The 18,775-nt window shown below is 44.0% G+C and overlaps 1 protein-coding gene across 13 annotated transcripts in view; it reads right to left on the bottom strand.

Annotated features, from left to right (window-relative positions):
* Positions 1–18,775, bottom strand: part of ATP2B2 (ATPase plasma membrane Ca2+ transporting 2) — a 239,392-nt gene that overhangs the window by 134,917 nt on the left and 85,700 nt on the right. For 9 of the 13 annotated variants that reach the window (XM_066617468.1, XM_066617467.1, XM_066617472.1 and 6 more), the window contains 2 exons: positions 15,033–15,290; positions 13,640–13,765 (listed from right to left, as the gene is read on the bottom strand). In XM_066617468.1, coding sequence (XP_066473565.1) covers positions 13,640–13,765; positions 15,033–15,290 — 384 coding nt within the window. Of the gene's footprint in view, positions 1–12,356; positions 12,360–13,639; positions 13,766–15,032; positions 15,291–18,775 lie in introns of all 13 variants that reach the window. The other 4 variants (XM_066617471.1, XM_066617474.1, XM_066617476.1 and 1 more) reach the window with 2 other exon arrangements.

The following is an 18,775-nucleotide window of genomic DNA, read 5'->3' as shown; positions in this document are numbered from 1 at the left end:
GAAACATCTTGTCCAACACCTTGTCCACATTCAGAAATGTCAATCTGCACAACATTAGTAAATGTACATTCTTCAGGGTTATAGACTCTTCTGAAAACTGAACACCAGGGTTGTAAAATTTTTGTAAAACGTAGGAGTCAAATTGGAGAGAGACACTGGGCACTGAGCATACTAGTAAGAGCAGGAATCATTTTCTTTTCTCTGCTCCTTCTATATACAGTCGTTCACTGCTTAGCGCCAGGGATGCGAATTGGCATCCCTCTTGTCATCAGGGCTTGATGCCATGCAAAGCCTCTAAAGGTAAGAGGAGGCTCCACTCCCCCCACCTCCGGAGGCTTTTCTGACTCTCCCAGTGCGCATCTGCGCACTGCCTCCGCAAGGCTCAGAATGCCTGAATCGCATGAGAGACACGACTTCCGGTTTCTTCTAGGAAATAGGAAAACATGTCTCTCACACAATTAGGCTTTTCTGAGCCTCCCAGGGGTTCAGAAAAGCCCCTGGAGGTGAGGGGAGCAGAGTTCCCCCTCAGCTACAGAGGCCTGGGTGTGCGACCTCCTGACCAGCGGCAGCCTCACATATGCGACCTGTCACCGGCAGAAAGATAGTTAAGGGGCGCATACATGTAATTATGGACACTGAGCAGTTCCCTAGGAGAAACTACCACAAGTGCATGGCAACTGAGAGAGGGGAGGAGCATTTCTGTCCAGTAGTATAGCTAGACTTGGTGGCACCCAATGCAGGAAGCTCGACAACCCAGAAATTTGGAGGTGAGGTGAAAACATCACACCATCACCAAACTTTCAGGTTGCCAATCTTTCAAATTTTCTAAATGTTTTTTAATGTGAAAAGCCCACTACCCTAGAAGGAAAAAAGGGGTGAGAAGGGAGATGCCAGGAGGGTCCTCCCACTGCCTGGCCCTTCAGGCACCACTCCTCCTCTCACTACATGGAGGAGGAAAAAAAAGCAAAAAAAAGGATGCAACAACAAAGCAGAACTGCTGCTGCCACTGCAGTTTCCCCAATGTCTAGGCCTGGTTTTTTTGTTTGTTTCCAGAGCAGGGGTGCCCAAACCCCTGCCCTGGGGCCACTTGCAGCCCTCAGGGACTCTCAATCCAGCCCTCAGAGAGTCTCCAGTCTCCAATGAGCTCTGGCCCTCCAAAGACTTTCTGGAGCCCGCGCTGGCCTGACGCAACTGCTCTCAGTGTGATGGCCAACTATTCGACCTCTCATGTGAGCTGTGGGAAGAGGGCTCCCTCCATTGCTTGCTGTTTCATGTCCATGATGCAGCAGTGGCAGCAAAGGAAAGGCCGGTCCTGCTTTGTGCAAGGCATTTTATAGGCCATGAGCTATTGCAAGACCTTCATTCATTCATATAAGTTCCATCTGTAATGTACCATTTATGTAAATTTGAAATGTAAATTAACCCTTTTTTTTCCCCGGCCTATGACACAGTGTCAGATAGATCATGTGGCCCTCCTGCCAAAAAGTTTGGACACCCCTGTTCCAGAGGAAGCAGCAAAGATTGGGTCTGTCCCTTCTCTCATTCTTCCAGCACCACCCCCACCTGGCCTTGGCACATTTCCTCCCTGACTAGGTGATCTCTTTTTGCCCTGGGCCCCTTCCTGCCTGGCAGGAAAGCAGACCCAGCTCTGGCTTTCCTCCTCCCTCACTGCCTCCTCCTCTCCCCTGGCTGTGCTCCTTCAAAATTCCACAGCTTTGAAACCATCCCTGCTGTTTTCTCAGCTAACAAACTTCAGCAGCAGCAGGGAGGTTAACTGAAAAAGAAAAAGAGTTGAACTGAGAAGTGATTGATGGCTTCAGCATCCCAAATACACAATTTTCCCCCTCCATCTCTTTACATTTGTAATTGTCCGCCAACGAGACTTGAGAAGAACCACCCTTGTTTGGGTGCAAGCTATGCAAAGATTTTGCCAAGCGTGCATTTTTTTTTTGTAGAGAGAAAAGAGGAGGGAATGCACACCCTCCAACTGTTTAGCTTAGCCAGGCATGGTAGAAAAGGAGGTGGGTGGTATCATGGTGGTGATGGATGGGGTGCTTGTTCCAATGAGTGCAGTATGTTACCCAGTAGGCAGTGCATGGGTGGGTGCTTTCGAAGCTGTGGAAAGACTGAGGCTGGAACATGAGCTTTGCTGGCGCACCCTTAGCACCCTATTATATCTGGTATCGGGCGGACCGCACCTCCCACCGCCGTTGCTATGCCACTATTTCTGTCTTGCCGCTTGGGCATTGGGACGTAGCAGCCAAGGCAAGGGATACTGCAGCCAGCATCAGGCAAGCATGTGATGTCTGACTCTGTTGCCATCTCCCCTCAGCTTGTAAGCCAAGCTACACTGAAGAACATTGGGACTGAGCTGGGAAAGGAAATGAAGTAAGGACAAAGTCCTTTGCCAAATTATCTAGGCAATCATATCTTTGAGACTAATGTCTGAGGATAGTATTTGTTCAAATTCACCTTCCGTCTTTATGTAATTTTGGTAGAGGTTTCATGGCACTGATAGGGTTATTTATTTCATTTCCATAACTCTGCAGCTACCAGCAGGTAGAAAAACCAATCTTTCTTTGCTACTGTGACATTTTTGCAACCGTTCTAACTATGTCTCTGCCTCTAGGTTTAATATCTGATCCTAAGAGTTGCTGCACTGAGCCAAAGGTTGACAAAGGGTCCTAATGAACTTTCTTCTTGCTGCTGTGAATCACAGGTGTTTATGCAAATCTGGCAAGGTCAGACTGAACTTGGTATGTTTTCAGTGAAACTTTTTCTGCACATTTAACTTACAGTGGTTTAAAAAAAGGAAAAAAAAACTCACAACTTCTAAAAAGAGAGTCGCTTTCAAAAGAACTCATCTTTGTTATTCTTATTGTTCCAAGCAGCTGACACAATACAAAGTATTAAAGATTTTCAACCTGCAAATGTAAGCAGATATTTGTTCAAACATGGAACTGAAAAGAAATAAGTAAAATATTTACCGAAACTGTGCAAAGGGTGAGGATGAATTCAAGCAAACATTATTTCAGTGTTCAGTGAAATAAAAAAAAATGGGGCCTCTAAGGTTGGAAGCTTGTTCTTGTGCTCTTTCTGTTTAGCAAGAAACCCGTACTGGAACATTTACTGCCAGAGAACCAAGAGTGAATTTGAGTTGTTTTTCTCCAGGCAGTGACTGACCTGATTCCTTAATATAGCTGCATTTTTTTTTTTTTAATTTTAGAAAACTAACAAAGTGCTGTGACCACAAGATGTCTTTGCTTCTAAGCAAACTAACATCTTTTTTTTCAGGTTCCTGCTATGTTCTGATGTGCATGTGTACTCTGGGTTATGTTAAAAGTAAAGTACCATTTCTCAAGCATTTTTGGCAGCTAATTTTTGTTTGGAAGACCCAGCCACAACTCCTCTTTTGCAAAGCAATGTTAGGCTAGGACAATTTGCAAGGGAGAAGTTTTACACAGGAGAAAAGATGCTTTAGCCTTCTTCTACCCACATTTCACCCTGACAACTCTACCTATCAGCAATTTTCCTAGCTGGGATTTCAAACACATATTTTTGCAGATAACCTCTACTGTTAGAAAAGTACCCAAATATAAAGTCTAGCTACTCATTTAATCGAGATGTTATATATGAAAGCAGATCTGGTAAACCTGTGATTTGATACACTTGTTCCAGCAGCATTAAGGCCCAAACAGGATTGGGCCTTTAGGCTCTGTCCAGCAAGCAACCTTTGTAATGTCTCACAATTTCAGCAGCAGTCCCTAACTTGCTGCAAAGAGTTGCTTGGAAACCAGAAGAAAATGTTTTTGGGAATGCCAGCTGCATTCACTGCACTGAACTATTTTTCAAGATTGTTGTAAAGCAACATTTCAGTATTCAATTCAATTGCCTTGAATTATATATGTACACTCAGTCTCACTTCAAGCTAAATATAAAGAAGAGAAGCTGCTTATTTTAGCATCAAATGTGTGAAAGGATATACTATGCTCTATTTTACTTCCCAGAGTGGTCATAAATGTCTAATTCATGTAGAAAAGAACCAATTATTTGTGTCAGGCTTTATTCTGTAAGAACAGCTACTCAAGAAAAAATAACTTTAGATTGAGGATAACATCAGCAACACTATTTATCTTAGAATAATTTCATTCTTGAGACCAATTATAAACTTCTATAAACAAGTTTTCTCCTGCAATACATTAGTCTTTTAGTATTTTTTAATTAACAATTTAGTTGATAGATCAATAGAAATAAATTGTTTTATTCTGTTATTGTTATTTTTGTATACTGTAGATCAGTGTTTTTTCAACCACTGTGCCTCGGCACACGAGTGTGCTGCAAGGCAGCCTCAGGTATGCCGCGGGGCCAGAGGAGGCAGGCAGCAGCCTCTGGCAGGAGAAGCTGCTGCTTTGACCGTCATGAGGCAGCAGTGAAAAAGGAGCAGCTTCAGCTGTTCTGCATCTCCTGCTGTGAGCAAGAGGAAGGCTGCAACCCGATCCTCCTTTACCTAGGATTAAGCCCCATTTTAGCCCGTTTTAGCAAGGCCTGCCAAGATTTTGGACTGACGATCAGCCTGAAGAAAACACAGGTCATGGTTCAGGATGTGGACTCACCTCCCTGCATTACAATCTCTGCGCATGAACTGGAGGTTGTCCATGACTTTGTGTACCTTGGCTAAACGATCTCCGACACTCTTTCTCTCGATACCGAGCTAAACAAGCGTATCGGTAAAGCAGCTACCATGTTTTCCAGACTCACAAAGAGAGTCTGGTCCAACAAGAAGCTGATGGAACATACCAAGATCCAGGTCTACAGAGCTTGCGTCCTGAGTACACTTCTGTACTGCAGCGAGTCATGGACTCTTCACTCACAACAGGAGAGGAAACTGAATGCTTTCCACATGTGCTGCCTCCGACGCATCCTCGGCATCACCTGGCAGGACAAAGTTCCAAACAACACAGTCCTGGAACATGCTGAAATCCCTAGCATGTATTCACTGCTGAAACAGAGACGCCTGCGTTGGCTCAGTCATGTTGTGAGAATGGATGATGGCTGGATCCCAAAGGATCTCCTCTATGGAGAACTCGTGCAAGGAAAGCGCCCTACAGGTAGACCACAGCTGCGATACAAGGACATCTGCAAGAGGGATCTGAAGGCCTTAGGGATGGACCTCAACAGGTGGGAAACCCTGGCCTCTGAGCGGCCCGCTTGGAGGCAGGCTGTGCAGCATGGCCTTTGTGAGTTTGAAGAGACACTTTGCCAACAGTCTGAGGCTAAGAGGCAAAGAAGGAAGGCCCATAGCCAGGGAGACAGACCAGGGACAGACTGCACTTGCTCCTGGTGTGGAAGGGATTGTCATTCCCATATCGGCCTTTTCAGCCACACTAGACACTGTTCCAGAACCACCTTTCAGAGCGCGATACCATAGTCTTTCGAGACTGAAGGTTGCCAACATCAAGCCCCATTGACTATTATGGGGCTTACTTCTGAGTAGACACGCCTAGGATTGGATATCAAGTCCCCTGTTGTCTGCCCTGTGTGCTGATTGAGCAGGGAGAGAACCCTAGAGGAGGTCTGGGAGGAGTGAATGAGAACGAGGGGGGCAAGCGAGCAAGCAAGAAGCCAGAAGCCACCAGCCTAAGACTGGGCTGGCCGAGGGTCCAGAAAGCCCCTTCTCCTTGCCACAGTTGCTGGCAGCTCCCCAGATCGACCCTCCCTGCCTTGCCTTTGCCCTTCAGAGGAAGGGTGCTGGGCCACAATCCTATCCACACTTTCCTGGAAGTAAGCCCCATTGACTATAATGGGACTTACTTCTGAATAGACATGCCTGGGCTGGGCTCTCAAGTTCCTCTCCTAGCTCCACTTTCCTGGGAGTAAGCCCCATTTAACACACGCTAGCCCTTGCCCCCAAACTGTAGCTCATATGTCAAAGCCACATGGCTAAAGCATAGCAACACACAGAATGGTAAAAAGCTGCTTGACTTCATTAAAAAGCAGAATTGCTTGTCTAACTGAAGCTACTTGGGCCTCAGAGTGTAAACACTTTGGAATGTAGATAATAGGTGCCAGGCAGTTGCTGAAGAGATGAGCAAGCCTTGGCAAATGTTATTCACTGATTTATGCATATATCTACTAGGAAGACTCTGTAACTTTTATACTTTTAGAGCAACAAGCACACATATGCAATATTGAGACAAAGTAACCTGTAACCCACATATAAGGGAACATAATAATCATACAATAGTTATATAAAATTAAGCCATAGAAACCACTTGCTTGTTTTTAGAAAAGCTTTTAAAAACCTCTTTAATAAAAGGACAAGATGCCTTAATTTTGCAGAGAGGCCCCACAGCTGCTTAGTGTTTATATACTAACACATAGGAAAAGAATGCAGATAAGATAAGCAGATAGTGCCTTCTCTTTTAATGATGTTACCTGTCAAAACAATCAGTATAATTGGTTTGAATTATGACCAGGTTATTGAGAACTGGATAAATGGTATTATAGTGCACCCTGCTGGAATTTAAAAACTTCCGTGCTTTTCTAGGTTTTAAGGTGAAACCCCACCTGTATGTAAATCATGCCCACCTATTTCCCATCTTTAATGCAAATTGTATCTTATCTGTAACCTATTAGGTGTTTGCCCCATCTCCGATGTAAAATTTCAGCCAATGAATTGTCTAGATTTGAGGACAAAGGACAGCCAATTGTATAAATGTCCAAATCTCCATTAGGGAGGGGCCCATGCTTTGAGACAAGAGTCCCATGGGCCAATTGCATGCAAACTTTCACTCCTAAGTCTTGCTTTCTTTCAACCTTGCAACACATTGACTATAATGGGACTTACTTCTGAGTAGACATGCCTGAGCTGGGCTCTCAAGTTCCTCTCCTAGTTCCACTTTCCTGGGAGTAAGCCCCATTGACTATAATGGGACTTACTTCTGAGTAGACATGCCTAGGATTGGGCTTTTGGTCACACTTTTTTCTGAAATACAGGAGCAGGCAATGGGGGGAGAATGTGAGGCAAGTGATTCTGGACCTTTGGAAGGTGCAGCCAAGTGAGGGGAGGGACAGTAGGAGAGGTGCTAAGGGCAATTATGAGATGAGGGGGGAATGTCCCTGTGGGAGGGGGTGGGTGGGGGAGAGGAGGAGAGAGAAAAAAGAGTGAGGCCAAAAACCCAATCCTAGGCATGTCTACTCAGAAGTAAGTCCCAAAGGCACATTCCGCCCCAATGCCCCTCCCCTTGGCTGCAATCCTAACCACACTTTCCTGGGAGTAAGCCCCATTGAACAAAATAGGACTTACTTCTGAGGAGACCTGGTTAGGATTGTGCCCTTTGTCATGTAATGATTTAATTGTATTAATTATATTAATTAAAAATTAATTGTAATGTAGTAAATTTAATGTACAATAAGTAAAAAACTGGGAGTGTACCTTGACAATTTTAGTGCCTTGACAGTGTGCCGTGAGCTGAAAAAGGTTGAAAATGGCTGAATAAAGAATAAAAATGTATCTTATGATCTTTTACTATATTTTAATAAATTAGAGACTGCACAGTTACAATTACAAGAAGGTTATTTTTCAGGATCTGGCTTCAGGTAAAATCACTATAGTCAGGTAAAAATCAGGTAAAAGCTATAGTCAGACAACCCCCTAAGTTTAACCTCCAACTTGTCTGAAGATCATAGAAAATTCCATGATTTTGGCTCAAAAAACCTGCCCTTGACTTATCTGTGAGATTGACATATGTGAGTAGCTACAGTAATTATTCTTAGCATAAGGATAAATATAAATATTTAATGTATGTTCGATAATGAATGCTCTACGTATTTGCTTTATCATTAACAATAACAAAGAATAAATAAAATCTTGTTTTTCATCTCCCATGTCAAGTCAAAACTAGCCAATGGCAGTAGCCAAACAAAGCATTTTATTCAACTCTGGGTTCAGTACCAAGAAACAGATCACAACTGTAAGTGTCCAAACCTATCCCCCAACATTGGCACTGAGCAGCTGCGCTGAGAGAGCACACGCTGCATCCAATGGCGGTAGTGGGGGGGGGAAATCTAACACCCAGCAGGAGGTAAATATAGTTTTACTTGACCTCTCCTTGGATCTATGTAAGCCATTTTGCAGGCGTAGGTTCAGGAAAAGTGATGAGGCGGCCTGGGAAGAAGGAGATGCGAGCAATTTTATTCACAAACGTATCACACGTATTGCAAACATATCACAATGAGCATCTGTGCGTTCCTTGATTGCAAAAGCAGTTTCCGATAGTCTTTTTTTATACTTACAGAGGCTTGGAGAGCCATGCAGAGGGCTCTGCATGACCCCCTGTCTCACCCCAGTGGCCAGTGCAGGTAAGGTAATCCCCTCCAATCAGTCTGGGCAGCAGTGTGAACCTGGGGATTATGTTGCTGCCAAGGACTTTGGGAACCACTGGTCTAATGGCTGTTCAACTAGTCCTCACAGCTTCTGGGGCCCATACCCTCTTAAAGTCCCAGGCCTCAAGTGACTGGTACAACTTCTTCACAGGAAGCACACAAGCAGCCTATTTGGATTTCTATGAACCCCAAATCCTCCAACAACACACATATTCATGACAGATGCATAGTTGATTTAAATAAGGTATTCTGCTTCATAAATTAAGAAGACATAGAAGGGTAAGGATAAACATACAACAAAAACACTAACCAAATAAAATAACAAAACTGGACTCCTAAAAACCAATACTCTATCTCTCACTTAAATCATAACCATGGAACTGATCTCTTTGCCCAGCCTGCTGCATCCAGCAGGCAGGTGTCCATTATAAAATCTGATAAAACTGACAAACCCATAGAGACTGCAAGCTCCCTCACTAACTGAGCGAGACTTTCTGGATGGATGCACATGCTCAACCAGGTAGAAGCCCCACCCCCAGGAAACCCCCCCAAAGAATGATATGATACTCAAGCACTCACTCCTGACCCCTCCCAACTTAAAGCTCACAGGTGTTTTGAATTCCCAATCACTGGCTCGGCCATAACCAGGCTAAAGGCAGCTCACAGCTGCAAAGTTGTTCCCCTTTAAACAGCTCACAGAACAAGATCTTCAATTTAGAATCAAAGTAGATCTGAATATCACTTTTCCACAACACCCCCACCATAGTAAAAAGGAAAAGAAAAAAAAACCAGAGGCTTGAACAGGTAAAGTGAAATTGTGTTTGTTTTTATTTTTTTTAGTCTTTTAAAGCTAAGGTGGATCCCAAATATTTAGGAACCTCTGGGCTAGGTGATGCTAGTATCAGCCAGATCTGTGACTGGCTGACAGACCTTACTCAGAGTACTTGCTCATCAACCTGGAGAGAAGTGACAAGAGGGGTGCCTCAAGACACAGTGTCTTGGATCCAGTGTTGTTTAATATCTTTATAAATGACTTGGATGAGAGTGTAGGGGGATGCTCATTTAATCTGCAGATGACACTAAACTGGGAGAAGTAGCTAATTCCCTACAGCAGTAGTCCCCAAACTTTTTCAACTGGCAGCTCCTTTGACCTACTAGACAATTGGGCACAGCTCCCCATCAAGGCTACAATCCTATACTGGAGTGCACCCTTATCTGCTGGGGTTCCATTTTGGAACCCCTTGTAGATACCTGAAATTGCAGATATGGGTGAATGGATGTCCCCACTCTGAGCTCAGCAGAGGCCAAGGACCCAAAAAACTTCTGGTTTCACAGAGAAACCAGATGTGACTTTTTAACGCCTTGTAAGGCATTGGTAGATCCGGGGAAGTATGAGCTTGGCAGAGGCCAGGGATAGAAATCCTCAGCATCTGCTGAGCTCAGAGGCCACTCTGGAGGTGAGGGAAACTCTGTTCTTCTCACCTCAGGATAGGGTGTGCACAGGGTGCATGCGCTGGGAGGTCCTGGACCTGATCAGCTAATAAGTGAATCTGTGGATATGGGATCTGCAGCTATGGGGGCCCCCTGTACATTGTATAGCGTGGCAGATTTGTAGCAAGGATAATGCAGTTTCCCTGGCTGGTTTCTGTGGCTCCTCAGGGAGCCACGGCTTACAGTTTGGGAACCACTGCCCTAGAGGATAGGAAGAGGATCCAAGATAAACCTGACAAAACTGAAGAATTGGACAAAACATCTGACAACAAACAAAATGATTTTCATGTTTGCAAAACGTTTGCTTGTTTGGGAACAGGGATAAACATAAAGTTCTACAAATTGGTAGGAAACATCAGAAGTACATATATAAGATTTGGGATACTAGCCTGGACAGTAGTATGAATGAAAAAGATCTGGAGGTTTTGGTAGATAACAAGCTAAACATGAGCTGGCACTTTGGCAAAAAGGGTGAATGTGATTCTAGGCTACATTAACAGACGTACTATACGCAGATAGCAAGAAGGGTTGGTACCACTGTATTCTACATTAGTCAGACCCCACTCACTTGGAATATGGTGTACAGTTCTGGGTGCCACAGTTTAAGAGGGACACTAAAAAACTACAGCAGGTCCACTGGACAGCTACTAGGATTGTGAGAAGGCTGGGGACCATGTCCTGTGAGAAAGGTTGAAGGAACTGGGCATATTTAGTTTGGGGAAGAGAGGTATCTTAAGTTTGGTTAAGATGTATCATGATAACTATCTGGAAATGTTCCCTCCAGGGTCTTGAGTTGGCAGATGAAGCAGAACATACACAAGGCTCACAAAGCTACTATCATCTTCCTTCTTTCTTTCTGATAAGCCAGACTGAGGAGCATCAGCTGGATGCATAAATGCTTGCTACATTTAGCAGTACCCTGTCCTATTTGGCACTCCAAAATTTGTATCAGCCAAAACATTAATTCTAATGAGAATAGATTTACTACAAACAGAAGTAGTATGAAAGCACAGATGGCAACCACTAATAAATCAGAGCAAATGACTGTGATAGTGATAGTAAGACTTTATGCCAAAACCCTGCTGCAACTCAAGGAGAATACTCCATTTTTTAATTCAGAGTTTGGAAAGATTCAGGAAAGAACAGTTTATTAGATTAGATAACTTTAATGCACTCATTTTGAAGATCTAATTATATCTAAAAGGATGATTGTGTCTTACTGACTGGCAGAGATACCCATATTGTCAGGGTACTTTTAAAGCAGTCTGAAATATCAATCTGGACATGCATATTATTAAATTTTGGCAACTATTACACATGTGTTGGCTCATGCTTCACACACTTTAATTAACTTCTGATTGGGAGAAGAGGGACTTTCAATGGCAGCCAGTTCTCTCAGGTTTTCTTAATTTAGGTCTGCATTGATGAAGAATGAGCCATTCCTAATGATCTTGCAGGGAGCAACATACCTGCTACATCATATATTGGACCCCAATAATCTCCCTTCTTGCATACACTAGAAGAAGCCCAATCACAGCCCAGTTTTCCTGTGTACCAATGCAGTGGGGCCAACGTAACTTCTGCTATATCCTGCAGGGGAGTTTTGGCATGTTGAGGCCTCCCCAGGATAAGGGAACATTTGTTCCTGTCCCCACGGTAATCCTTTGCCAGCCCAGTGGGTCAACTTGGGTCAACTTGGACCTGCAGATCTGGAAAAGCAGATCAGGCTACAAAAGGGGGTTCGGATTTGGTGGGCACCACAGTGCTGAACCAGCCTGTTTCCTGGCCTGATCCAACCTCCTTCATGTCACATTTTCTCCCCATTCTGCCCACCTCCCATCCCTTTACACTCTCCTCCCTCCAAACCCTTGCATTGCTTTACTTGCTCCAGCAGTTGTCTGGCATCTGTCTTTCCATGAACCCAGCTGCTTGTGGTAGTGGCCAGGGGCATGTGCACTGATGCTGCTGCATTTGCAACAGCTGTAAAGCCGTTTACACCAGCAGAATGTGTGTTCCACCAGCATAAACCGCCAACAGGAGTGGGCCAGAAGACAATCATATTCACCATTAATTCCAGCACTTGAAAAGTCTCACAGAATAGTGAGAGCAATGCCATTCTGCATGCCATGATGTACCAGCAGCAAGCATATTCAAAATCCCCCAGGCACAGGAATTTTGCTTGGAGTTTTTCCTAGGGAATTTTTGCCCTGGGGTAAGTGATCAGGATTTGTTTCCAGAGCATGCTGTCACACTGGGGTGTAGGCCACCTGAGAAGGTGGTGAAAGCCAGTTCCTGAAATAGCAACCATAGCAGGAGAGAATTGGGGGGGGGGGGGTTTGGAAATTGAGTTCAAACCCAGTACATTCCAAGTATACCTAGGAGCTATACAGCATGTGAGTCATAAGCCATGTAACAACATCAGCATCACCCTGTTCCTTGGCACAATATTTTGCAACTGGTCAAAGCAGTCACAAAACCACGTGCTAAGAGCAAGGCAGTAACTTCAAAGCATATGAACTTCCAGGGTTTGCATAGGGTGCAATATGCATACGGTTTTCTAAGGCTCAGACCTTAGTGCAGGCAGAGCAAAGGGATCCTAGGACAGCAGGGCACTTTTATGGAATTTGCCCTTACAAAATAGCAGTTTTAGAAAAAGCACCTCTAAACAGATGACATTACTTTGCTGCTTTAGTATATCAAGTGATCTAATCTAATGGTGACTCAATGTAATATAGGTGCCATTCCTCTATTTCTGACTGATGGGCATGTGTCTTACCTCAGAAAATACACAAGAAAATTTATATTTACATTTATACATAAATGTATACATACAAGATATATAAATACAAATAGAAAAACACATATTTTGGGGTACGTGGAAGCAATTGTTCAATTTTAGGTGTCCAAACAGATATATGCGCGTACGCTCTCTCACTCTCTCTCTCTCTCTCTCTCTCTCTCTCCCCTCTCCCAAAACACCCAAACACAATAGCTTTATCAATACTAACAGTCAGAAAATAACAATGTAAGAATTATTGTTTGATCCCAAGCTATGGTCATATTTCCAGGAATTGACTGAATAATTCTGGTTTACCCACACTGAGAAGGATCATGGATGGGCTCCATTACTGGAAGCTCTCTCCTTCAATAAATGGAGGATTTTGCTCAAACATAGGCTCCTTGCTTGAGCAGAACCTCCTTCCAAATGGAATGAGGGACAACTATTGTCTGATCTGATCCAAAGTAGAATAGCCATATTCCCTGCAGTTCCAGCAGAACAGTTCAAATTTTTCAATTTCAAAATCCAAATGAATTTTTATATCTTTGGCAATCATAACTCAAATAACAGGCAGTCCAATCCAGTCGAAATTCTGCCGTACCAACGCAGTGGGGGCAGCTGTATCCTGAAGGGAAATTTTGTCATCTGGATGTCTTCTCAAGATAAGGGGACATTTGTTCCCTTGCCATGGGTGAAGCCCCAGCTGAGGCAATGAGACTACCCAGGCCTGTGCCTGCTAGTGTAAGTCCAAGTGGATCTGGATCAGTGGATCTGGTCTGGGAAGGGGGATAGGATACAGTGCACACCACGCGTTATGGCATATTTGTGGCATTGTGCCAGTGGAACACTCATTCCACCAGTAGAGGCACCATGGGCTTGTGCCATGAGTGAGAAACAGCAGATGGAGAACATTAAAAAAAACAAAAAACCCTCAGTAATATTCTCAAATTATTAGCAATGGCATATTTAAAATGTAAAACTTACCCGAAAGCAGCATTGGATCTTTGTCCACAGATTTGCGGACTTGATCTGACTCTCCAGTTAATGAGCTTTCATCAATCTTAAGGTCATTTCCTTGAATGAACACTCCATCAGCAGGTAGGAGGTCACCTATCCGTAAAATCAAGTTAAGGGAAAATAAAATGGATTTTGTAAGGTTTTTTTGGAATATGTAATTCTCCAAACATATTCTGATAATCAAAATACAGTTGGGGCCTCGGTATCCATGGGGGAGTCATTCCCCCCTCCCCCAGTTACTGAAAACAGCAGATAAAGAAATCTGCTGTTTTGGACCCTTTAAGCCCTCTGGTCGTGATCAGAATTGTGCTCCAGAGGGTTTTCTGAAGCCCACAGAGGCTGCATGTGTCCGCCTGTGGCCTCTGTGGGCTTCGCAATGGCCTCAGAGCGCAAAAAAATGTGACTTCCGGTTTCCCTGATGGCAACTGAAAGTCATGTTTTTTAGCTCTGGAGCTGTTCTGAAGCCCATAGACTGTGGGCAGATGCGTGTGGCCTCTGCAGGCTTCAGAAAGTTCTCAGGAGGCAACCAGAGCATAGCTCTGGTCACCTCCAAAGGGTTCAGATTGTGCCAAATCTAGTTCAGCATGGGTCTGGGGACCCGCATTGAGCCAGATCTGCAGATATGGAGGCCCCACCTATATAAGTCTCTTCTGTAAACTTCTGTTCTTGCTCAATACATCTTTGAAGTCCTTGCACAGTCCCTTTAAACTTAATGTAAACTTAACACATTTCTGCCCAGCCCACAGATGTACACATCTGATCCCTTACATATATGCAGAAATATGAGCAGAAATAGCTTAAACTTAAACGTTCATTTGTTTAGACAATGTAAAATGTATATAAACATCTTCCAGTTACTAACTGATAACTAACTTCAGTGAAATTCTTTGTGCTAGACCCAGCAATACTAAAAGAAAACTACATTCATGTGAGCTTTTTGCCTTCATCCTCTTTTTCCTACACTGCAACCATCTTCCACCTTTTTAATACAATGAAGGACGCAATCCTAACCCCTTATGTCAGTGCTTTCCAGCACTGACATAAGGGCAATGCAGCTCTGAGGTAAGGGAACAAACATTCCCTTACTTTGAGGAGGCCTCTGTGAGTGACACCTAACTGCAGGATACAGCACGTGTCCCATTGGCACAGCTATGCCAGTGCTGGAAATTATTTATATCTAATTATTTATATCATTGGAATGTTGTCAATAACAGATAAATATGCAGTATATCAGTTTTGAGTTGTAAGCACTTACCTCAGCAGGTAGTTTTGTGACTCCTTAGCTGCCATTTCCTTGTTGTTTTATCAACAAACCATAAAGCAGATACACAGCTTTCAGAATGTATGTGTGGAAACTTACCATATTTCACCTGTGCAATGTCACCAACTACTATCTCGGCCACTGGGATTTGAATAACTTGTCCACCTCGGACCACAGTAAACTTCTGTTCTTGCTCAATGCGACTTTGAAGCCCACGAAATTGCTTCTCTTTACTCCAGTCATTAAAGGCAGTGACCAATACGACACAAATAACAGAGAGGAGAATGGCAGCACCTTCGATCCAGCCAGCCTCTGCTTCACCCTCATCTTCAGCTCCTCCTGCTGCAGTAGCACAACCTTGAAAAACAAAAAAGGGGCATCTTAAAAAAAACCAAACAAACAAGTTTTTAGAAGACCTCCTAGAATAGGGAACATTAATCCATAATGTAAATATAAAACATTATATGCAATAATGATAATAATGATAATAATAATAATAATATAAAGCATGTAAAATGAAGAGACTAATGACTTTTTTGCTAGAACAGCCTAACATGAACAACATCTTCAAAATGAACAAAACTAATACACAAAATTGTATCAGCAGCTGTATTATCGGTCACTCCACAAAGAAATAAAAATAAAAATATAATAGCTAGAAATGCAGTATTTCAACTGATACATTTTTGGTTATATTGTTTATTTCAATATTGTATAAAAAAATATTCTAGTTTATTTTCATTAAAATGATTTCCAAGTGAAGATGACAAAAACTGGCAGTAACCGATTCGTACATTTCATTACTAAGCAAGCTGGGCTCCAGCAATCAGAGACTTAAGTGACAACACGGAATAAACAACAGGATCTCCTAATTTATCCACAATGGAGGAAAGGGGAATGGGGAGGGAGTGATAGGAACAAGGCAATGACAGTAGCAGGTAGGAAGGCAGATCAGGCCCAGTCGGAGGGGAATCATGACTCCCTTCTTGGTCCTAATCCAGGTTCCCAGGTCAACATGAACTTGCACCAGCTATAGAGCTGGCACAGGTATGAGTTGACCCACCAGGCCTGGAGACCAAATGGCTCCTAACCTTCAGGAGGCTTCCTGAGGCAAAACTCCTTCATGGGGTTCAGCAGAGCCCATGCCAGCATCACTGCATAGGCTGTTGCAGTGGACTGGGCTGTGAGAAAACCATCTCTTCACTTGCTATACATTAAATCACAATTATGGCCCAACCCTAACTAACTCCCTGCCTAGCGATGCAGTGGTAGCAGCACAGCTTCTGCTAGATTCCAAGGGGCAGTTCTGGCTGCTGGAAGTCTCCCATTTTACCCTGGGGCAAGCCCCAGCCGCCGCTATGGGTCAACTCAGACCTTCACCAGCTGAATCACTGGGACAAGTCCAAATTGATCTCTAAGGCAGATCAGGCCCGGGAAGGGAGTAAGGATTCGGCATGCATCGCCAACACTGAACCCAACCCATTCCAGGCCTGATCTCTCATCCACCCCATCCCCATCACTGCCCAATTCCACCCACCCCCTCCCCTTTTCTGCCCTCCCCACCTTGTTCCACCCCCTATGCAGACTTACCTTCTCTGTAGGGGGGGGTCATTGAGGGTCTACTGGTGTGAGCAGGAAGGCGTCGGTCTTCCCACTGGTGTTCCAGCAGCTAACTGGAGCACACTTTATGGCTGCTTTGCAGCAGTCAGCGTCAATGGAACACGTACTTTGCCAGCAGGGCAGCCTGATATGATTGTGCTGTTAATCTACTACAGTGTTGATCATTTTATTGGTTGGGAAATAAAATTGTTGTGACCATTGGTATCAACAGGGACAGCATCAACGAATATCACCTTCTTAGTAGACAGCTCCAATTAGAATACAATTAAAATAAAATTTTATTATCACTGGTAATTGATCTATGGATTAGTCCATCATACTTTCTCTTCTTAGAATTCTACTCCTCCCTAGGCACATTCATTTGCCTCTGATAAATGGGTCAAAAGGGCTCTGTTCAGTTAGACATGTGCTGTCAGTTATGTACTACAAGGAGACTGAAGTTACAGTTCCCAAGACCACCTGCTACAATGGGGATTGGTATATACCAGAACCAACTTATGATGTGACTAAAAAAAAGCTTGCACCTTAAGGTATGATACATGCACAGCCACTCTGAAAGCTACCCATTATATCTGACTCTTGGGAGACCAGAAGATAAATTCTCTGCCCCTGATATACAAGGAAAGATGAGATGTTTTGTCTTAATTATTCAGTACCGCAATTCAAAAGGACCCCAGACAAGCTTTCCAAAACAGCTCAGTGACTGAACTTCCTTTCTGAAAGTGACCTTCTCTTCTGCCTGATAAACCACCCCCAATTTATAGGAACTGCTCTGATGCAGGACTAGGAGATGAAGTATTAATAAAAGCTACACCTTGGTATGTGAGTGGAAATGCTTGTATAGGATGAAAGCAGGTACAGGTGGAGCCTTTTTATCCATGGCTTTTACATCCACAGATCTGGCTCAACACAGGTCCGTCCCATCCCCCCCCCGCCTCACTTGAGCACTCCCCAAAGGCGACCAGAGCTGTGCTCCAGTACCATCTGGAGGGCTTTCTTCCCTGGGCTTCAGAATTCCTTAAAAGGCATTAAAACATTACTTCTGGTAAACCAGAAGTGACCAGCACTTTACCAGAAGAGATGTTTTAATGCCTTTTAAGGCACTCTGAAGCCCGGGGAAGAAAGCCCTCAGCTTTGGTCCCCTTTGGAGAGCTCAGTGGGGCCAAGACTGGCCCAACGCAGGTCCAGGGGACCCGAGTTGAGCCAGATTCACAAATGTAAAATCTGCAAATAAACAGGTTCCATCTGTACCTACTTTCACCCTGTGCTCCAGTCCCCTCTGGACGGCTTTCTTCCCTGGGCTTCAGAATGCCTTGTGTTGAGCCAGATTCACGGATGTAAAATCCACCAGTAAACAGGCTCCTCCTGTACCCACTATCACCCTATACAAACATTTCCACTCACATGCCAAGGTGTAGCATTCTTTTGGCTTCAGGAGCCACACTAAAACCCGCAGAGGCAGTGGGCAGGCACATGTAGACTCTGTGGGCTTCAAGGGCCAAAAATTGTGGATTTACTTCTCTGCAATTTCAGTATCCGCGGGGGGGGGGGGGGGGGAGGGTAGTCCAAGAACGGATCTCCCATGAATATTGAAGCCCTACCTGTACTCAGATTGGTCCAGTACTTGGATCTCTTCACAGCTGAGCATATTCACTTATACCAAATAGTTAACTTTCCTTCTGTGAATTGCATCATTTCTTTGCCCTAATGCAAAGGGCATGTTCAGGTCATTATCTGCCTCTGTGATTAGCCCCAATTTCACTAGGGCCAGTGACAGCATCATGTAACAGAGGAGACTTTCTTTCAAGTTCACACGTTTAGCATCAGGATGTCATGCAGCACCATCAATTACATCAATTCCAGCTCCATCTACACTGGGCTCCTTTCTTGAGCTTGAAAAGGCCCCAGGGACCTCAGAAAAGGAATGAAGGCTAGAATCCAATCTCTTTTCATATCAAAGCTCTCCTACATTCCTCTATACCAGAATCCTCTTTGCTATTCTGGCCTATTATAACATTATACAAGGCTGCAGATTCATGGCATGGAAAGACATTCAACCAGTGGGAGTAAAAAGACAGCAACTTTGAGTGGCTCCTTTTGGCAGCCATGGAGGACAGACATGGGGAATGGTTTTTACCTCCACCTTTGATATGAACTGAAGCTGATAACAGACTGTTGAGCTAGGAGAGAGGTAGGGACAGCTGATCTCTACAAGGTATACT

The sequence above is a fragment of the Tiliqua scincoides genome, chromosome 2 (genome assembly GCF_035046505.1).
Source record: "Tiliqua scincoides isolate rTilSci1 chromosome 2, rTilSci1.hap2, whole genome shotgun sequence".
Lineage (NCBI taxonomy): Eukaryota > Metazoa > Chordata > Lepidosauria > Squamata > Scincidae > Tiliqua > Tiliqua scincoides.
This window is presented reverse-complemented; position numbering and strand designations above follow the sequence as displayed.